At 40.9% G+C, this 20,753-nt stretch overlaps 3 protein-coding genes across 6 annotated transcripts; 1 reads left to right on the top strand and 2 right to left on the bottom strand.

Moving 5' to 3' along the window:
- Window positions 1-5,860: 5,860 nt before the first annotated feature.
- On the bottom strand, window positions 5,861-13,941 carry mvk (mevalonate kinase). Its single transcript, XM_044025304.1, has 10 exons — window positions 13,602-13,941; window positions 12,959-13,106; window positions 12,502-12,646; window positions 10,743-10,898; window positions 9,931-10,034; window positions 9,732-9,777; window positions 9,475-9,565; window positions 8,935-9,054; window positions 7,579-7,732; window positions 5,861-6,769 (listed from the first exon to the last, which is right to left on the bottom strand). Exons 1-10 carry the CDS (start codon window positions 13,677-13,679, stop codon window positions 6,618-6,620), a joined length of 1,194 nt encoding a protein of 397 aa, XP_043881239.1. The 5' UTR covers window positions 13,680-13,941; the 3' UTR covers window positions 5,861-6,617.
- A 142-nt stretch (window positions 13,942-14,083) lies between these two features.
- mmab (metabolism of cobalamin associated B) lies at window positions 14,084-15,646 on the top strand. 2 transcript variants are annotated; one of them, XM_044026316.1, is made up of 9 exons: window positions 14,084-14,222; window positions 14,363-14,421; window positions 14,515-14,608; window positions 14,708-14,765; window positions 14,856-14,928; window positions 15,034-15,131; window positions 15,208-15,272; window positions 15,356-15,415; window positions 15,502-15,646. In XM_044026316.1, exons 1-9 carry the CDS (start codon window positions 14,119-14,121, stop codon window positions 15,584-15,586), a joined length of 696 nt encoding a protein of 231 aa, XP_043882251.1. In that variant the 5' UTR covers window positions 14,084-14,118; the 3' UTR covers window positions 15,587-15,646. The 2 variants fall into 2 exon arrangements, with proteins under 2 accessions (XP_043882251.1, XP_043882250.1); XM_044026315.1 differs by having other exon boundaries at window positions 14,708-14,928.
- On the bottom strand, window positions 14,758-19,958 carry aldh3b2 (aldehyde dehydrogenase 3 family, member B2). 3 transcript variants are annotated; one of them, XR_006360455.1, is made up of 11 exons: window positions 18,499-18,598; window positions 18,221-18,416; window positions 17,999-18,109; window positions 17,638-17,758; window positions 17,453-17,538; window positions 17,220-17,301; window positions 16,736-17,125; window positions 16,461-16,627; window positions 16,270-16,369; window positions 15,913-16,164; window positions 14,758-14,907 (listed from the first exon to the last, which is right to left on the bottom strand). XR_006360455.1 is itself a non-coding variant. In XM_044026313.1 (11 exons), exons 1-10 carry the CDS (start codon window positions 19,800-19,802, stop codon window positions 15,965-15,967), a joined length of 1,506 nt encoding a protein of 501 aa, XP_043882248.1. In that variant the 5' UTR covers window positions 19,803-19,958; the 3' UTR covers window positions 14,758-14,907; window positions 15,917-15,964. The 3 variants fall into 3 exon arrangements, 2 of the variants coding, with proteins under 2 accessions (XP_043882248.1, XP_043882247.1); XM_044026313.1 differs by lacking the exon at window positions 18,499-18,598 and adding an exon at window positions 19,750-19,958 and having other exon boundaries at window positions 15,917-16,164; XM_044026312.1 differs by having other exon boundaries at window positions 15,917-16,164.
- Window positions 19,959-20,753: the final 795 nt, after the last annotated feature.

Consider the following 20,753-nt stretch of genomic DNA (forward strand, 5'->3'; position numbering starts at 1 on the left):
GCTCAGGCATCCACACATGCCCACATCTCATTCCCACTCAGAGACTTTTCCTTTGTTATTCAATAATCAACAAGGCACCACTCACATTCAGTCGGAGTCCACTTTAAAACACCGAACACAAGCTTGAATTAAAAGTTCTAAAAATATGACTAAGTTTAAAAACAGTGTGGGTTCATTTTCAGCCTCCATTGTTCCTCCGCTGTGTTAAAACAATAACATTTGCACGTCTCACACTGATTTATTTATATCTCCTCATGTGCTCCGAGACAGACACGTGACGTGGCGTTTCACTGGATGATGTGTGGATCACTGTGAAAACAGGTTATTTGCCCCAGAGGAAAGAAATCGACATGTGAACCTCACCTGAGACCTCACACTGGGACCTGGCCACCGGGCTGTTTTCCTAACCACTGGACCATACAAGGCCCTTATGTGTTAATGCCAATCTGAGGTTACAAGTTAGGACAAGCAGAGGTCACAGGCATCCATGTGCTGGTTACCCTGACACTAACGAAACTCTGCGGTGCTTAACCACTTGGCTCCAGACACAATACCACCGCAGATGCAGAATATTACGCACTAAGTGAGCAATCATTCCAAAGTCGTCTGAAAATGACACTTATCCACCACCATGTTCTGTTCTGTACATGGGGAAATAAACCAAAAATAAAAATGGGGGGTGGGAGGTTAAGCGGCAAAGTGGTAGCACCTGATTTTTCTTATCTTACCAAAAAAAAAAAAAGAAAGAAAGAAAAGTGGCAGGATGTGTCACCTCAACTCTTCAGAAAATAGAGATAGAAGCCTCTTGGCACATTCTTATTTGAAAGATTTCTGCGAAACGATTGCTAATCTATGCAAAAAAGCAATCAGTGACTCATTCATAATGCATGAGCATCGAGATACCAATTTTGCAACGCTTTCAGATTATTAGATGTTATCCTGAATGCAGTAGATGAAATATGAACACTCCTACCTGTCCCACTGTAATTATATGACTGCAGCGGCTGAGAGATACACTGGCAGAGGGAAAATGGCAAGAAATAAACACAGAGCGAGAGACGGACAAGCAGATAGAACATCCATTACTATCTGACTGCAGAATATTTGTTTCCAGCGGCTTTATGTATCCATTTGTGCCATGATTTATCAAACTAAAAGCTGTGGTTTAAAGTACATCTGGCTGGCATTTTAATGGTCCATCAATCGCACGGTGTCATGTGATAACGTGTTGAGATCGTCCTCCTCCCCAAGCTGGATCCGATCCACCTTATTCCTAAGGCCCATTATACCCCCCACTTCCGGTGCGTCCTGTCACTGAAGCAGATCCCGGCATTTTACATGGTAACTGGACGCTAATCACAGAGCGCGACTGTAAAATGGAACATGCGGGACACAATCGTGATTTGTCTTAAATTTAACTCATTTAGATTTAACACCAAGAGGTAAATATACTGTTACAAAAATGTTTTAACACTGCTAGACTGCTTTACTGTGTAGAAATATCACATTTGATCAATGTGATGCAACATTGTCTGTATTTCCTAAGTCATAATAAATGTATGGTTGTCAAAAGTATGGCCCACGGGCCACAACCGGCCAGCAGGAGGATCCAATTCGGCCCCGTAGGATGAAAATGTGAAAATTTGAATGTGAAATATTTGATACCTGTCGCTGAATGTTCTGTGACTCTGTAGATCTTATTTATTTAAAGGCAAACACAGAGCCAGGTGAGGGTGACATCACCAAGCCTGGGTTTTAGTTTCAACGTCAAGTGAAACACAAACTGCAGGATGTTCACGCGTTGTAGGAACAGCACGATCCTGCGGCGGCGGAGCAGTTGCCACCGTCACTGTGTTTTGCCATTAGTTTACTGCTGCTTCCGCTCCGGAAGTTGCACCTACAGTATAATAATTTCTCCAGTAGCGCCTCCAGGAATAAGGTGGAAAAATTGGCTGCAATCCAGGCCCACTTCCAATTCAAAGCAAGTGCAAAATAATAATGTTAGATAAGCTGCTTCTCAAATTAATGCAAATCAAATTTCATCTAGGAAAGAATATTTTACTGCTGACGTAAAATACCGGATTATTTTTGTGCCAGTTTCTAAACTGCACTTTAAAGCAACACTCCCTATGAATTATTGCTGTTGGGTTATTTACTGCGATGTATTATTTAGAAAAAATTTTTTATTTCCTTTAAAAACCATGTCCTCTTTAAGTCATCTTAATAAAAACTGCTTCTTCTTTTTTTTTTTTTACTCCGTAACTCTTTACCGTTTTTCTTCTCTGTCTCTTTTGGAAAGACAATTTAAGCAGACAGAATTACGGACATGAACTTTGAACAACCCTGACTGATTAGGGTGTTTCCAAACTCACATTAAACAGTAAGTCCTGTGTGATTTAGCACAGCCTCTTCCACTCCTCCTTCTGTGTAAACGTTAATAATAAGCCTGGCTTTTTAAACATCAGTGTTAAAGTGTCTGGGTTGCACCTGGAAGCCTTGTGAGAAGCGCTGACAGATTTCATACCTTCACATTCTGGGCAACTTCGACACAAGGGATTTGCTCTTAAAACGGAGCACAGCGAGGATGAAGGGTGGTATAAAAATCAATGAGGCTTTTCAAAGGCAACAAGAAAAACCAGCACCTTAGCCTGCAATTAAATAAGAGCGCTCCCGGCACTGGGGGGATGACAGAGTATGTTGCAGGTGCCCTAGACTACAACAGGATCAATTATAGGATCAATACAATGACAAGATACAAATCCATGATGGAAAATGGGAGTCGCTCTGTTTCATGTGTGTCAGATGTTTCAGTTGTTTACAATAACACTGTTCAAGCAGTGCTATACACTGTGGACCTATTTCATAAACATGAAAGAAGCCCATGCCGCTCTAGACCAAACAGATCCTCGAGGTGGAAACATCATTTGAAATATTTTGTCTAGGAATTTTAAAAAAGGTGTCGGGAACCTTGGGATGGTGTCACATGATGATTAACTGGATAGGAGAGCAGGGAAAAGCCATCACAACTGTTGCAACTTCTCCACTCATGGTTGCTGGATGATGCAAGTTGGACCACTGGGGTTGACATTTGTGGTTTTCAGTCAAACACCTAAACAATCGCTCGAGGAGAATTATCGTAAAAATGTGGTCCATATATTTTCATCAAAAGGAATTAAAGTTAATGATTTCTTTGTGCATTAAGAGGCCGATTAATGATCGAGCCTCTTAATGAAAGGCTCTCCCATTAAAATATATACTGTCTATGACTGTTAGACAGACTTTGCCAACAGGAAACTGAAGTCTGTAAACCGCTCACTCTCACACCACTCACACCAAAGTCCATTGAGAAATTTAGTGATTTTAGCTCACGGGGACACAGGAGCTGCTGGTCTACTGCTGCCTTGTGTGGTCAGTTTGTGTCACTGAGGTAAATCTGAACAGGATTTCAAATGCCAAAAATAACAGAATAACACATTTGAACTTACGACTAAACTATGAAAGCATATTCTAACACTGACATTTAGCAGGAAGCTTCCTGGAACAGCGGGGGGTGAGCCTGACTGACAGTTTCTCCACTTACACCAGCAACCAAGCACCTGTAGGACAGTGCTGGCTATCAATCACACAGTGTCCACGGCCTAATACATGATGTACTTTATCATCTATTTTACCCCAGATGGGACAATCATTTACACAATGGACATGAAGCTGTATTGGTGAAGAAGACCTGAAACCAACGGGTGAGAAACTTCTCAGTAAAATGTATAGTGGTTATAAATCAAGGGACGCGTAGGGTCATTTTCTACAGTTTTTTTTTACAGTTTATGGTTAAAATGTGTTTGCAAGTTCCCAAAAGGCAAGAAAAAAAAAACGATGAGGAAACAAATTTGCATATTGATGGTAAAAAGTAAATGCTAGAAAATTGCACAGTGCAAGCAAATACATATATAATATATAGAAACTGTTCATAGGAAGAGAAAATAGTTGTCATTTGAGAAGACGGCTAAATTTTAAACCATCATTTATATTTCTTTGCATACATTTTTTGTTTGTTTATTTTAGATAAGACAGACGAACTTTTGACACAATCCAAACATCTAAATGAAGTTAGAAAAGCTATAAAAGGTTAGCACACACACAATGTATTATGAGGGGCTGCCTGGGACTAATGGAACAAAACAACATTTCTCACTAAAAACCAAATCCTCAGAGTTCTTTGACAGCACCCTTGTCTCCTGCTGACTTAATCGGACCCCCACTACTTATACCAGCCACCACCCCCCACTTACTAAAAGGGCAAAGACCCCCAGGAGGATCACGCAGCCCATCATGACGGAGGAGTGCACGATGTTGATGTTGCCTCTCCGTCAGTGTGTCTACATGAACGCCGGGAGAGGCCATTCGCACAAATGCTCCCCACTGTGGCCAATTCCACATCCCCCTCTGACACAGATATCATGACATAGAACACAATCAACTCACAAGTGATTTTTCATAATAACAACCACCGACACACTGTGATCCAGAGATGCCATCGAAGTAAATGAAAACGCTCGCAGTCGGACATCAAACGCGCACTGAAACTCCCCGTTAGCAAAAGCAGTGGCCATGAGCAACATGACATCGTGTCAGTCAGGTCTAATTCTGTATTCAAACTTAATAGCTCCTGACAAGCATTTCAGACGTTGAGTGATGGACCACAGGGAATGTGGCCACAGTGGGCATGTCCACTCAGCAAATTCACATTTAACATTTCCTTCCTCCCACTTGGACAAACTAAATTATACATCCTCGATTCTCTCGCATCGATCCATCCAGACAAAACTCCCTAAATGTTAAATGTGAAAGGGTTTGTTTTTCATCTCCCTCTTTACTCCCGGGACAGCGGCACACTGTATTGTTTTCACTGTATCTCTCTAATTCTGACATCCTCCCCTCTATCCTTGACCCCCTTTCCTCACTCTGTCTGTTATCTGAAATAATCTCAGGGCCTCCTTAGATTCTATTCATCAGAGCAGAAAGAAGCAGGCTCTGACACTGATAAAAAAAAAAAAAAGAAAGAAAAAATACCATCTGTGCCTTGCAGCAGTAAAAGGAGTGAGAGAGAATGAGACAGAAAAGAAAGAGTGGGGCTTCAAATGAAACAGGCTCTGTTGTCTCTCTCTTTTCCCCCTCGTCAATGCCATTTCAATTGAAGAGCATAGTGGTAATTAAATTCCAGCAGGGGTTAGGGGCAACTGTGCGGCGCGCCGACGGGGGGGCTGCCCTGACATAAAGATGATACAATTCAAGAGGACAGAGGGGGCGCCAGGCGGACAAGGAGGGAGGGTGACGAATGTCATTTCTTCACGTTCACTGCCATATTTGTACTACTCAATCTTCCTGACATTTAAAAAATAGAAAATGAAATGGATATTTAAACCCGGCAGAATGCCACAGTGACCTTTTCCCCAAATCTGGGATATTCTAAACACATCTATCTTCTGTATCTGCGGCATTTGCCGAATATTTTTGTAACGCCGAGAGGGATGAGTGACTGGGAAGAGGAGAATTTTTACACAAAATTGTGTGTACACATGTGTGTGCGTGTGTGTGTGTGTCGGCACAATTGTGTGACTCACAGACGGATGCTTGTTGTTGTTGTTGATTCACATTATGGTGTTGCTAATCCAGAGGCTCCACAGAGGCCACACAGTTCTGCTCCCCGCCCCCCTCACTCCTGCCTTCTACTAGCACAACAACGCTGTCAGTTACTCTTTAAATTGAAATACATACGGAAATTAGCACTGCATAAAACTGCAATTGTAATATTTAACAAATGAGTAAACATTTACACCACAGTTTTTTTAAAAAAAAAAAATTTTAATTGACTTTTAACGGGTTGTTTTTTTTACATTTAAATGTAGAGCCTGATTTATGAAAAGTGCAGGATTACACAATAGTGTAAAAAGGTTTTTTAAAGTGGTCTCAATTATGGCAGATGCACTGTGTGCATTCTAATGTATCATGACACCATCATTTCCTTTCTATAACTATGAGTAATGGGAATCACTGGGATTTTGTTGATGGCATCAAAAAGAGTTTTATTTTTTTGTCATGTAAAATCCTACATAATCATAAATATTTGCTTTAGCCACTATACAACACCGCTGCACGTTAAAATGTCAGGACTAAGTAATTAATGGCTGACTGTGAATGACTAATCTAATCCATTAAAATAGGTTGACCCTACTGCTCCAACATGATCCTGCCAGTGCTTCACTTACATATTAATTTATCAGAACCTCTTACCAGAAATCTTTCATGAGGAGTATTAATGCGACTCTAATGCCATCTAGTGGACAAAGAGCTCAGTACAGAATCGTGCAAACTGGAGTTCATTAAACAAGCAAACACTCCATACAACAGTCAATTAGTTGGTCTCAAATTTTACAAATTGATTTGGAAAATGTGTAATTAACAGTCCAGGCAGCTCTTTCCAGCTCTGCACATAGTGAAGTGTCCCCTCTGTCCCATTTTATTACATCAGCACACTTCAGGTCTTCAAGTTATGGCAACAAACTGACAAAACGGCCCAGGTTGTCCTCTTGTGTGGCCGACAGATGTGCGTGTGTGTGTTAATATCGGTTTAAAATCTCCAGAACTTCATCCTTAACAGACAAAGGAGAGTGCTGCTGGACACCTGGCCCGCCAATACTCGTTTCCCAGCAGTCAAAGCCGCAGTTTCTCAAGTCCTGCACTGTACTCTCCACAACCTGGGAGTCCGTTTCTACAAAATAAACAAGGGAAGTCAAGATGGGCTGCAGTTAGACATAAAAAAAATTTAAAAATCCATTACAATGGGACAGATGATGTGAGAGGTTTTAAGACTAAAATAAAAAACACACGATGACTAAAGGTTTTGGACATAAGGATGTGAGGAGTCAGTCAGTCACACGCACAAAGAAATCTGTTCAGTCATCAGGCAACAAATGCTGAATAATGATGTTTCTGCAGCAACATCAGCTCAACGGGGAAGATACTTTTAGCTTTACACAGCAACATTGACACATCCAGATAAAAATATGATGCTTCTGAAGCTTTTAAAGCAGTGACACAACAATTCGGTGTTTGTGTTCTCAACTCAAAAAGACTCTCTGAGAACAAGACAAGAGACAGGCATTAAATCATGGATTTAGAAACAGCAAAGAAAAGTGGCAAGAAAACAAATACGGAACGAAGAGGGAAGATTTTTAACTTCGACTCAACTCATAAGCTCTTTGGTTGTATCGTTTTCTCAAAAGGAGGATGAGAGACAGTTCCCTCATGCACAGAATCGCTCCAAAAGTCTGTTTCTGAGCAGCCGTCTTCATCAATTTGTTTGTTGTACCCGAAAAGAAGAGTGACGGAGCATTTGAGGGGGAAACAGAACATTTGTTGTCGACAAGGCTGACAGTGTCCCTCATAAGGTTCAGAAATGCATCTGCCACAATCGCCTTGACTTAATGAGGAGTCATTATATGCACCATTTAAACTGGAGAGGTAACAGCTGATAAAGTCAACTCTCTTCATGCAAACGTCTCACATGCACCGCAGTACCTGGTCTGAGTAGTGTGACGCCACAGCCTCCTCCCCCCGCACCAGTTAGCTTGCTGTGCAGTCCTCTGGTTAGCGTGACCCGACACAGTGTGTCCAGGGCAGGGTGTCCCACGCCCAACACATTCAGATGGTGCTGGTTAATGTCAATGAGCTCCTATAAATGAGAGGACTGCTGTTCATACCCGTAGTTCACAGGAGGGAAAATACTTAAATACTGCAATTTTTCAGACTGATCTGCAATATATAGGTGGGTATACTTTGGAAAAACACTCTTATCATCTCAGGATTAAAGCGGCGATCCATTTAAAACTCTGGACTTAAGACTGCTCATAAGATGAATGATGGGACAAGTGCTAAGTTGTTATGAGTCTATACTAATATGAGTAAATATAGAGTATTTTCAAGATAAATTTAAAAATAACAAGTTATAAAATAAAGTTACATATATTTTTGAGTAGAGTATCCAACACACTGCATGAATCATTGCCTTATTAAATGATACATCCACTTTGCAGAGCTGCTGCTGTTTTACATGAGGTTTGCCCATGTACGTTTTAAAACATTCTTAATGCTCCTATCTACTCAATAACATGCCAAGACTCTTAAGAGTGAAGACCCCGGCTCCATTGGTTCTGCAAATATTTCACAATAAATGCCTTGTGCTTTGAGGAGTATTGACAGATAAGGAGTCAGACAGTCGGTGTTAGGTTGTAGTGTGTGAAACGTACAAAATGTGAAATACAAAGTAACTTTAGGAAAAAGAGCGAGAGGATCGGGGACGTGAGCCCGTGATCCAAAGGTGCTCATTGACGTCATCAAACTAGCTCTTTTGTTCATGTTTTGATTGAGAGAGGGGCCACATAGCTGCAGAAATGTGGCATACTGTGTGGTTCAGTAATGACTACACGGCATTAGGAGCAAATACAAATAGCCTCCAACATGTACTAACGATTACTTTCATTATCAATAAATCTGTGAATTATTTCTCATCTAATACTTTAGTAATTTTGTCACATAAAATGCAGAAAATGTTTTTCTTAAACTTTACGACGATGACGTCCTTAAATGTTTCGTTTTTTTCCCACAAAGCAAAGTTATTAATAGAGGAGCAAATAAACCAAAACATTCACATTCCAGAATCTGAAATCAAAAGAACTCGTTAATTTGATTTAATTTGAAAAAGAAAAAAAAACACTAAAACCAATTATTTATAAAGAATTGGCAATTAATTTAGTAGTTAATGAATCCATTCATAGAATATAATACTTAAATTGCAGCCTTTGTGTTTTGATTTGAAAACAATTAATTGCTCAGCACTCCCTTAAATATAAAGCAACTGGGTTTATTGTTTTGTACCTCTAAAATATTGTAGTGCTCTCCTGTGATGGGTTCAGAGGTCATGTCTGAGAGGACTTTCTCACATGTGCAGGAAATGGCATCGACTGAGTCCAACACTGGGGTCATCACAGCGGGAAACTAGAGGAGGGGTAAACAAAAACAAAAAAGACATCAACATCATCTCCCAACATCGCAGCTTCTTACAGCCTCTACAGCAGGTGTCTTTTTGTGCATGTTATAGAAAATTCTAAACCATTTATAGATCAACTGTATACAAACAAAAACTGTAAAATGTCACAGTTGACTCTGATTGCTTCAGCGTGATCACAACACTGCCACGGCAGCATCCAAGCCCGTCTATGTCTGAGGCAGACAAATGAACACCTGCTGGTGTCACCACGGCAACAGCACACAGGGGTGCTGGGTAAGAGTTTAATTTCAATATTTTATGAAGGCACTCAATGCTAGACTCTGGAGTATCTGCCGTGCAAAAGCGCCACCTATTATATTAATTACAGTGTCGACATATAACACGGGGGAGGAAAAACCATTTAGTACCTTGTTAATTTTGTCCTTCACCCCGGCAACAAGTACCTTGGTGCTGCGAGGTACTTTGGTGTTAGTGAGGAGGATTCTTAATAACGGCACTCTGCAAGTAAAGCAGACAGATGACAGTGTTCATACAGACATATAATCCAGGTGTGCTCATTTTACACAGCCTTTTATTTGTTTCCTGTGAGGAAAAAAAAATATGAACTAATTACTCGCTCACTTTAAATGAAAAAAAGAATTCAAAAATGTTAATCAGTCAGTACCTGCTCAGTGGTATTATCTTCCCAGCCAAGAACCTCAGCATGCCACCTACATTAAGGGAAATCCGAGTCATTAAAGAGATAATGATCAGATGTTTAGGGAAGGTGGCGGCGGTGCTTTAACACACTGATGATTCCATTACAGTGCCGTGTGTCCACGGAGACAAAGGGAGACACATATATCATAGGTTTCAAGCCTCACCCCATGTTCCTACAGCATTGTCCACTCCTGATGGATTACCATGGATGATCATTTCCCCTCGGAATGCCCAGCTGTTGATGAGCTCCAGATCCTCCTGGCACCACCTGCAAAATGAAAGAAAGAACTCGAAAACGGAACAAACCAACTCTGTGACCTAATCTCTAGTGCAGCCTTATCTCCGAGCCAAATACTGCTATGTGGGCAAGGCATAAAGCTGAAGGTTTATCTGATGTTTTACAGATGTTTGTTAACAAAACAGTGTAGCTGCAACTAAATTATGTTCTTATTTGATTAATGGAGTCGTATTTGGTCCGTAAAATGTGGAAAGATGTTCCTCAGTGTTTCTCAAACCTGGAAATAGTGATTTTCTCAAATCTCTTGTTTTTTTTCCACCAAAATGATTCAGTTTTAATGATTTCTTTTTCTAAAATTCAAAAAACATATTGGATAATTGATCATTGTTGAAAAAAACACTCAAACCGATTCGTCAATTATCAAAATAGTTTATAAAAGAGTTGCATTTTCAGATTTTTGACCCAAAACTATTTTGTCTTTATGCCATTAGATGTTTGATTGCAATACTTATATAATAAAGTCCACCATTACCACCAGGAACCATCAAAGGTAACACATTTAGGAAGGAAAAAAATTAAAAGTCTAAAGAAATCATGAGAAAACTTTAGTTAAGTGACATTTAGGGCATGTTGTTATTATTTTGTGTCAGCACAATGTCGGCAGACTGCACACAGCATATGTGACAGATTGTAAACACAGCTGTAAGGCTAATGTTTTTTTTAAATGTATATTCTGACCTGGCGGCGTGATCTGGCTCTCTGAGTGGAGCGGTAATGGCTCCACTCGTGCAGAGCAGAGCTGCGGCTAAACACACCGAGTAGGCGGCACTTGACCCCAGTCCCGCTCCAGTCGGCAGCTCCGACCACACAGACACCGTCAAGCTGGGCAGCTCGCTGAGAAAACAAACACAAAACAATGCTTTTAACATCCAAATACTGTGTATGTGACTTATTACTATCGTTAACATTATTAAGAGATGACTGCAAATTATTCAAGTCTGATTTCTTTCTCTCCCTCCACTGACACCAAGTGCTTTATACTCATGTATAAATGTATAAATATTCACGCATATAACATAAACATGTATAAATAAAGGCTGAAATTTATGTTGTGATTTTGTGCTATACAAATAAAGATTTGATTAGATTTACTGTCACAATATAAAATCATTAATATTTAGAATCACTACCTTTTTCTCCAATCGCATTAATTAGTACGGTAACTGCACATAACAGCATAATGTATGGCGATCTATACACATCGATACTACAGTACACAGGCAAAAGAACCTCGCCTGACATTGCTGTCGATGTCTGTCAAGGAGGCTGCTTTTGGGCAGACAGGAGAATACTCGAAACTAATTGTCTGACTCTTTTCTCAAGGGAAAAACACATCCAGACTTGTTAAAGGCTGCAGTGTGGCCCAGTGCCAGACTCTCATTAGTGGCCATACTGTCAGAACCCATCACCTCTGTCAGACACCAGCACCATGTCAGTTCCGATTAAACCTCCCAACAACCGGCAGCTCTAATGTTCATGAACATGTTTCCCTGTTCACAGCTGCTGGAGCTGCTAAAACTAACATCCTGCCTTTTCTGCATCTCTGTACCACTTCATTACAAAGTGAAGGAGCTTTTTTTTCCCTTAAATCCACAAAGATAAGCACATTCTTACAAAAAGTTAAAATACTTTAAAGGAAACAGCAGTGAAACAAACACTCAGATGGTGACATTTACAGCAGTAGAAGACCTGAACAACTCATTATTATTGAATTGCAAAAGTGCAAGATATCACATTTTATGAGCATGTAACACCGCTGTGTTGCACGACTGTTCACATGCGAGAAAGAGCATAGTATATATTCAATTTCAAACTCCTGTTCTTGAAACATAAAATAAGAATGTCATTGTTTTGATTAAACCCCAAACTCACTTATACAAATATTGTCTCAACTTGACTTGTAACCAGAAGGTCGCCGGTTCAAATCCCCACCCGGCCAAAAAAGGGCTGGGGTACCCCTGAGCAAGGTACCCATCCCCCCAATGCTCCCCGGGCGCCACTCAGTGTGGCAGCCCACTGCTACTAATTCTAGGATGGGTCAAAATGCAGAGGAATACTTTCCCTAAGGGGATTAATAAAAACTAACTAACTTTAACTTTAGTGACAAATTAGCATGCTATTTCTCTCCACCGCCAGTAGATGGCGCACATTGTCATGTATGCTGCATTTGTGAAAATGCCAGCACATGCTGCCAGCAGCGTCCCTCTGTAGAGATACTGCCATTTACTTTTAGAATTGGAATTGGTAATTTTGCACACACATCAAGTGAACACACACACACAAGCTGGGCACAGGAGGAGTAGACAGCACATCTCTGTGCCCAAGCAGTAATGGGGGATTGGATATCTTGCTCATGCAATGTGTAGCTCTAATTTTTTTTTAGCCATACTGCCATGTTGAACTGTCATAATCCAATGAACAAATGTTTCTGTCTCACCCTGAGCCAAACAACGAGAGGTAGAGGTAGAGGAAGGCTAAGGTGGCCATGTGGCAGGTGTCCAGGTTTCCATCTGCAGCGCCAACAAATTCACGCAGTCTCCTCACGAGTTCAGGGTCCAGACATTTCAGCTCCACCCGCTGAGCTGTTATTAATAACAAGACATGGCCATTATCAAAATTGTACAACATTACACATTTTGATATGTGCATTTATGAAAAAAAAGATAAAAACATAAAACAACTCATGACATGACATTTTAGGGCACATTCACACACAGCTCTTTCAGCTCTAGTGAGCAATATAATGATACCAGTTTTCTGATTTAAGACAGGAACAATGTCCAAACACACAAGATTATCTGCATGTGCTGGTGTGGGATGTATGGTATGACAATAGAAAGAAATGCAGTGAATTTAAACGCTTACAGCCTCCTCAGTAGTGCATCATCCCTTACCACAGCAATAAGGAATTAGCTGCTTCAGCTCAGAAAGGTCCCAGCTGAGAAATATGTCAATATTCGGGAGATTGATGCAAACTTTGCCAGTAGTGGTGGCCTTCAACTTTAAAAATGTTCTCAGGTTCAAACTGACAGCAAGAGCCACCTGTGGAGAAGCAACAAAGGTCAAAGGGTCATCAGAAATAAACTAAACACATACAATTTTATTTCACACACATACAATGTAGGGATAAGCAGATACGCTCTTCATTATCTAGGTTGGACAAAATAAGGCTGTAAAGAGAGACATGCAGTGATCATATATATATGTGTATATATATATATATATATATATATGTATATGTACATATATACACATATATACATACATATATACATACACATATATGTATATATATATATATACATATACATACATATACATACTGTACATACACATATACATACATTGTATTATTCGTTATATGGCGCAAATAAACCAGAAATTCACATTTAAGACGCTGGAATACCAAAAAGAAGGTTGCCTTGCTTAACTACGGTTCTAAATTTAGTGTTTGTCGTGGTTTGAATGAAATATTGGCTGACGTATGTAGAGTCACCAAAAAATGCAATTAACTCAGGATGTTCACGTTACTCTTACCTTCCCGTGCACGACTGCATGCTCCCCGTGAAGGATCGCCTTCCCAGGAGCAGACACGAAGCAGTCGTTGACTTTCATTACAAAAAGGTGTCTGGAGTTTTGTCAACTTATCACTAACAGTAGTAGTGGTAGTGTTATTAGCCACTTAGCCACCGGCAGCTAACAGCTATAGTTCGTTAATACGCGAGAGTGGCAACAGACAGTCGATAGCCACAAGAATGACGAAAAGGCTATTTTCGCTGTCTAAAACACGTATATAGTCCGAGAATCTCAGCCAGGTATGATAGACATAACTTAAACACACATTTGACACGCGGAAAACAACATCAGATTGGTTTGGTTTCCAATGTCCAATCAGCGACGCATAATTCTTGAACTATGTCATTCTGTCCAATAGACGCTTAGTATACGCCCACCATCCGGTGAGTTAACCAATCGCGCCATGAAAAAAGAAACGCCCACAAACTACGGTCGTCGCGGAGGGGAAAAAAGAGCATTGCTAGCAGTTAGCTTGAACATGGCTTCGTTTATCATCAAACCTGCTCACCTTCGCTGTGTTTTAAGGACAAACAGACTCTTCTGGGAGCTCCGGTCAAGGATAACACTGTGTTTAGACAGAAGGTAGTTGTAACTCCAGCTCTTTGTCCAAGTGATATGCAAATTTATATTGGACGTGTTGTTTTCATGGATAGCTTGATGTTTTTTTCGTTTATATGTTTATAAAATTGACATAATTTTCCTGTCTTCCTGTCCCCCAAAAGTTATGCAACCGAAGGAGACAACAGAGTACCTAAAATATATACCAAAACTGGAGACAAAGGTTAATTTTCAAAATCCTTGGGAAGGATTGTAGTTATTCCTTCTTAATAGTTGTTCAAAGATTTGTCTTATTCTTGCTCTCCCCCCACAAAAGGTTTCTCAAGTACATTTACAGGAGAAAGGAGACCAAAGGAAGATGACATTTTTGAAGCCTTAGGAAATACGGATGAGCTGTCATCAGCTATAGGGTAAATTAACAACTATTTAAATGTCATGTGTCACCATAAAGCTTGTTCTTTAATTCTAGCCTCACCTATGTTGACTTTTTTTTAATTCATACTCGACAGATTGGCCAGAGAATTTTGCCTCGACAAAGGTCACACGTTCACACATCAGCTGGACAAGGTTTTCATGTTCCATTTATTCATTTTAAAGATACATTTCAAATTGGCCAGAAAGATAGTGTGCAAGTGTATTTTTCCCATGTCATTGCAGATACAGTGCATTTTACAGGATGTAGGCTCCAATATCGCCACTCCACGATCATCTGCAAGAGACAGTCACATAAGTATGCATGTGTTGGCCAATATAATGCATTAAAAATAACTTCATTGTGTCTGGTGTTCTCATAAACCTCATAACATTTGTTTTTTTTGTGTTGTGTTTTTGAAAGAGAGAACTAAATTTACTGCTCAGCCCATTATGGACCTGGAAACATGGATAGATAAGTTTACAAATGAACTCCCTCCATTGACCAACTTCATTTTACCCGTAAGCATTTATACATGCAGTTCTTCTTTTGAGAATTGTTTTTCCAGTTGCACTAACCCTTATGTATGTCTCACAGTCCGGAGGGAAGAGCAGCGCAGCTTTGCATTTAGCACGGACAGTTTGTAGGAGAGCAGAACGCTGGTCAGTTTGTTACATTATTTTTTTTTTATTTGTCTTGTGTCACCGGAAATGGTGTACCTGACAGCTCTGTTTTCTTGTTATAGTGTTGCTCCTATTGTGCGTTCAGGGGAGGCTGATCCAGATGTTGCCAAGTTTTTGAACAGGTCGGTCTACTTGTGCTAAAAAATATTAATATGAGAACATCGTGTCTCCACCACATTTGTCATAATGTCCCTACATTTCCTCTCAGATTGAGTGACTACCTGTTCACAGTGGCCAGATACGCAGCCATGAAAGAAGGCAATGAGGAGACAATCTACAAAAGACCTGAATGAGGAGATGGTCAGAAATATGTCATATGTAAATATGTCAATAAACGAAGACTAAAATTGTTAGTTTCTCTTTTTCTTATCCTAAAATGACAATGTAATTTATATTAATCCCATCACAACCATTCAACCAATACATTATTTCACACGTTGTCACACAATGTTTGATGACATCACCTGTGTGAAATCAAACCAGTATATTCAGTTGTGCTGATGTAGTTCTCTGGTGAAACGATCATTTAGATTAACTAAAATTTAAAGCCTAAACTCTCATGAGCATCCTCTTTTAGATGTGGCTGCAGATCTTTCTCATCCATTTGTAATACACAAACCTACTGTAGAGCGTGCTGGTTAGTCTTTCACCATGACAACTGTCCCACATAGTCACAGGATCTGACACCAGCCCTGGCTCTTCTGGGAAAGGCCACTGGCCCATGACATAAGAGATAGATTGCGCTCCTCATAGGGTGGATAACGCAGGTAGGTGACGCATTCAAACCGTGTGCTTCTTAGCAGGCATGATTTCTTGTGAGAGAAGGTGTCAAAGCTGTAGTGTCCATGGCAAGAACCCATCCCACTGGCACCTGTCAAAAAAGGTGATGAGAGTGGTTCGATTGCAGGTAATAATATCCGATTACAGTATATCTGACGTTATTTCTGACGTTATCTGAGTGTCAAACAAGACTGACCTACTCCACCAAAAGGCAGAGCCACCATTAGACTCTGCAGGACGCTGTCATTGGAGCAGAAGCTACCGCTGGAGGTTTCATTCATTAGCCTTGAAATCACCTGCAACACGAGGAAGGTCAGAACGCAAATCCATTATCCAGGGCAGGGCATTTAGTGCAGTGTTTGAACTTCAGCTGTGGCCATGATGTACCTTACTGTTGCTGGAATATGCGTACACACAGAGGGGTTTCTCTTGCCTCTTGATGGATGCAATTGCCTCATCCACATTGTTTACGGTCAGAATGGGAAGAACTGGGCCAAGAATATCCTGTTGCATAATGGCGTCTGATTCGGCCACTTCTGTCAAAATTGTTGGGGCTTGAAGTAGACCAAATAAAAGCAGTGTACAACAGGATCAGACGTGTCACATGTACTGTATTAGCTGGCTTTATATCAAAGATTTAAACTCCTTAACAGGATTCCTACCAATATACTTCTCTGCTTCTATCACCTGTCCACCCACGGCCACCTTGCCAGATCTCCACAGCATGTCTCTCGTGTGATTGAACGCATCCACACTGACCATGCGACCAAAGCTGCGGGACTCTTGGGGAGCACAGCCATAGAACTGCCCCAGGCAGCTCTTGAGGGCTTGCACCAACCGTGTTTTGACATCCACATGGCACAGGATGTAGTCTGGAGCCACCATGCTCTGTCCAGCATTGTGGAAACTAGCCCAGGTGATTCGCTGTGCAGTGGTAGCGATATCACAATGTTGGTCCACATAACACGGGTTCTTGCCTCTCAAAATCAGGGTGACGGGGGTAAGAGTGCGAGCTGCAGCCTGAGCTATTTTGCTTCCTTCCTCTTTAGTTCCTAGAGAATGACAGCAATGCTTTTTAAATGACATTACATTTGCATTCAAATGACATAAAACATATTTTGATTTGAAGGGCATTTTTATCTTTACCTGTAAAGAAGACATGGTCAAATTTGAGCTCTATAACTTGAGGCAAGTCACTTAGACCCGCAATAATCACATGGAAGCATTCCTTGAGGAAAACAAGATTTTTAGATCAGACAGGAGTATTATGGTACCTACCTACCCAGATTTAACCACATCTAACCTCTACTATCTATCCCTATTTGAAACATTTATACAAAAAGGCTTTGCTTTGCTTTCTTCTTTGCTAAACTACTCACATTATCCAAATATAAAGGGATTAGACGATGGAGAAGCTCTGATGTGTGAGCAGTGCACTCGGAGGGACTGATGATCGCACAGTTTCCTGCAACATATGAACAAAACACCATCAGCAGCTGTCCAAAACTCTGTACGTCTATGTGCAGTAAAATACTAAACGGTTTAATGGATGTGATCACTGCACCTGCAGCAATGGCCCCCACTAGTGGCACCATACACATTTGGACAGGACTGCACCAGTACCCCATGATGATCACCACACCCAGAGGCTCCCTCACCACCACACACTCGTCCAATGAGGTGGACTAAATCAAATCAGACAAACCCAAAATTAGGTTGGAACTGAAAATACATTACGCCACATTATTCTTACAAAAGGGCAAAGGCAACTTAAGTTTTAATCTGCTTTGGCAGGCTCAGCACAATACACGTCTTTGTAACGACGAGACAGAATGTTCTCGTGAAAAATGTTTGTGCAAGTCGTGATTAATCCCACTATATTATGAAGATATTTACTGGTTAAAAAAAAAACACAATCGACTCACCAGGTTTCTTTCCACATGCTGCGGCTGCATCCACTTCCTAAGGTTGTTGATGGCATAAAGTGCCTCATTCTTGACAAGCAGCAGTTCTGACACAACTGTCTCAAACCGTGGCTGGTCAAACATAATAAATTAAGACCTTAATGCCTAGTGGTTACTGTTTGGACAACTGAGAGAGTTGTCAATATTACAGAGACACTGGCGGTGACTTTCTTCCTCCCTCACCTTATGGAGATCCCTTCCAAGAGCGTCCACAAAGTCACATTCATGTTCCTCCAGCATCTGCACCACAGCCTGCAGCTGAGCCAGTCTGAAGTTCTCCTTGAGGGTGTGTCCAGCTTGAAAGGCAACTCTGGCCCTTCTCAGCAAATCCACACTCTCCAACAGGTACGTCTTCAAGCACGGCTCCCCCAGCCTGGTCCTGGAACCGCAGCCAAAATCACCAGTTTAAATATTGCTAGGCTATAATTACACCATTCTACATCGATGTCTTATCACAATACCTTCTGCAAGTTAACCTGCCGTTCCTCTGACAAGCAGAGCATGCCCTCACTTTCACACTCATGTTTCCTTCCCCACTGCTGCCTGGCCCTTTCTGAATGGAGTCACTGTGTAGTTAAGCCTCCCACTGGCAGAGGGGATATGGTGAAAAGTCCACCTTCAGCCAGTCAGGTGATGCACATTACTGACATATTATATCACATATTATACACTGTCCAACCCAGTGTGGTCTCCAGCTTGTGGTTCAAAATTAAGAGATGGTCTCCTGAGACCCTTGGTCGTAGGAAGTTATCATTTGAGTTACTGTTTCAAGTTACTTGTGCCTTTCTCTTCTCTGGCATCAACAATTCAATTTCGAGCTTCCACTCATTTTGTTTTGACCTCTCTGTAAACCCTAGAGATGATTGTGTGTGTGAAAATTCCAGCAGATCAGAAGTTTCTGAAATACTCAGACCAGCTTCTCTGGCACAAACAACAATGCTACATTCATAAATCAATCTTTCGCATTCTGATGATTAGTCCGAACTTCAGCAGGTCTCCTTGTCTACATGCCTAAATTCACTGAGTTACTGCCATGTGACTGACTGATTGGAAATGTATTCATTAAGAATTTCACTTGTATAAAAGCATCAGTTCATGTCATATACATCGCACCAATGTATGATACACAACATACTGTCTTCAGTAAGCATTCAAGAGTGCATCAACGATTAAAAATAATACATTACATTACATTACATTACATGTCATTTAGCAGACACTTTTATCCAAAGAGACTTACAATAAAATATCAAATATGAACAATAGAAAATAATGTGAGATATACACAAGCACAAATATTAAGTCTGATTGGTAGTGGCACAAAGCTGGCTTGCACAAATTAGAAAAGCTTAAACAAGTAACATAGAAATAGCACAATACATAACAAAATCATTTCTAACAAACAAGATCTCTTGGCTATATAGTTCCATATATGTACACCATAATATTTAAGTGATAACTGAATGTCCATGTTTTATTTTATAAAAAAAAAGTAGGGATGGGAATCGGTATCGGTAAGTATCGGTCCGATACAGGTCAAAATCAATGGATAGGATAAAAATGTAAAATCCAATACATCCAAAAAGCCTGTATCTCACATGTGTCACTATGCACGGACTGTAAAAATGTCAATAAAAGTCATGTTTGGCCTGGTTATTTCGTCTTTTTGGGAGAACAGTATGTGTCACACACTTGGAGTAAGTTGAGCCTACCTGCGCAGCGTTTTGAACCATCTGGTTGGAGAAGGGCTCAGTGGACTGCTCATGGTTCTTCTGCAGGTTCAGCTTTGGACAGCTGCGTGGGAAAAACCTGCATCAAGACTTCACACACACAGAGCAGGAATCGTGGCGACAACTTTGGTGATCGAGAGAAGTCCAAACAAAACCAACCGCCACCAACACAACTCCACAAGCTGCGCGTTCGACGTTACATTTCACTCCAGAGCGCACGGCGTGACGTCATGCGCACGGTGCCAGCGGAACAGGTGGAGAAACCCACTAGCGGCAACGTGACTTGATACCAAACAACCAATCAGAAAGTCATTATTCAGGAAAACAAGAAAACCCGAGAAACTGCAACAACGGTGCTGAACTCCTCATCCTCTCACCACACTCAGCAGGTGCTCACGATGAACTCATTAAGACAAAGAACGGAGGCAGAGTTGGTCTGTGGTTCTCAAACCTTTTACACCAAGTACCACCTGAGACAATGTTGAGGAACCTCCAGGGAACGTTCTGGGAACCAGACATTGTTAGCTGGGAAGTCAGCTGCTGACTTTTCCTCTTCCTCACAAATACTTCACACACTGGCATAGTGAGGTAAGGTAACAAGGTGATAAGGTGACACTCAGAGGAAGCTTGTATGCCACTGGTGGTACATGTACCACAGAACCATGGGTTCAGAGAAAAGGGGAGAAAAAAAAAACCCACAACCTTTTGAGAAAATTGTTTATTTAACACTTTTGTACATTACTGGGGTTGAAGTATAGTCACAGATCCAACCTTTGTTTTGTTCTAATGTCAGGTAGAAACCTCAGGATCAACATACCCCTCACACGGCTCTTTAGCTCAGGCAGCAACACTTACTAATTCAACAATATCATCTAACATAACGTCTCATCATTCAGACTTAAAGGCACTGAAAGGGTCAAGAGGTCAGGAGGAGGTGGTGGATGCACTAAGGAGATTATATACCAGAAAATGATATCATCGCAAAC

This window comes from Solea senegalensis, linkage group LG5 (genome assembly GCF_019176455.1).
Source record: "Solea senegalensis isolate Sse05_10M linkage group LG5, IFAPA_SoseM_1, whole genome shotgun sequence".
Classification (NCBI taxonomy): Eukaryota; Metazoa; Chordata; class Actinopteri; order Pleuronectiformes; family Soleidae; genus Solea; species Solea senegalensis.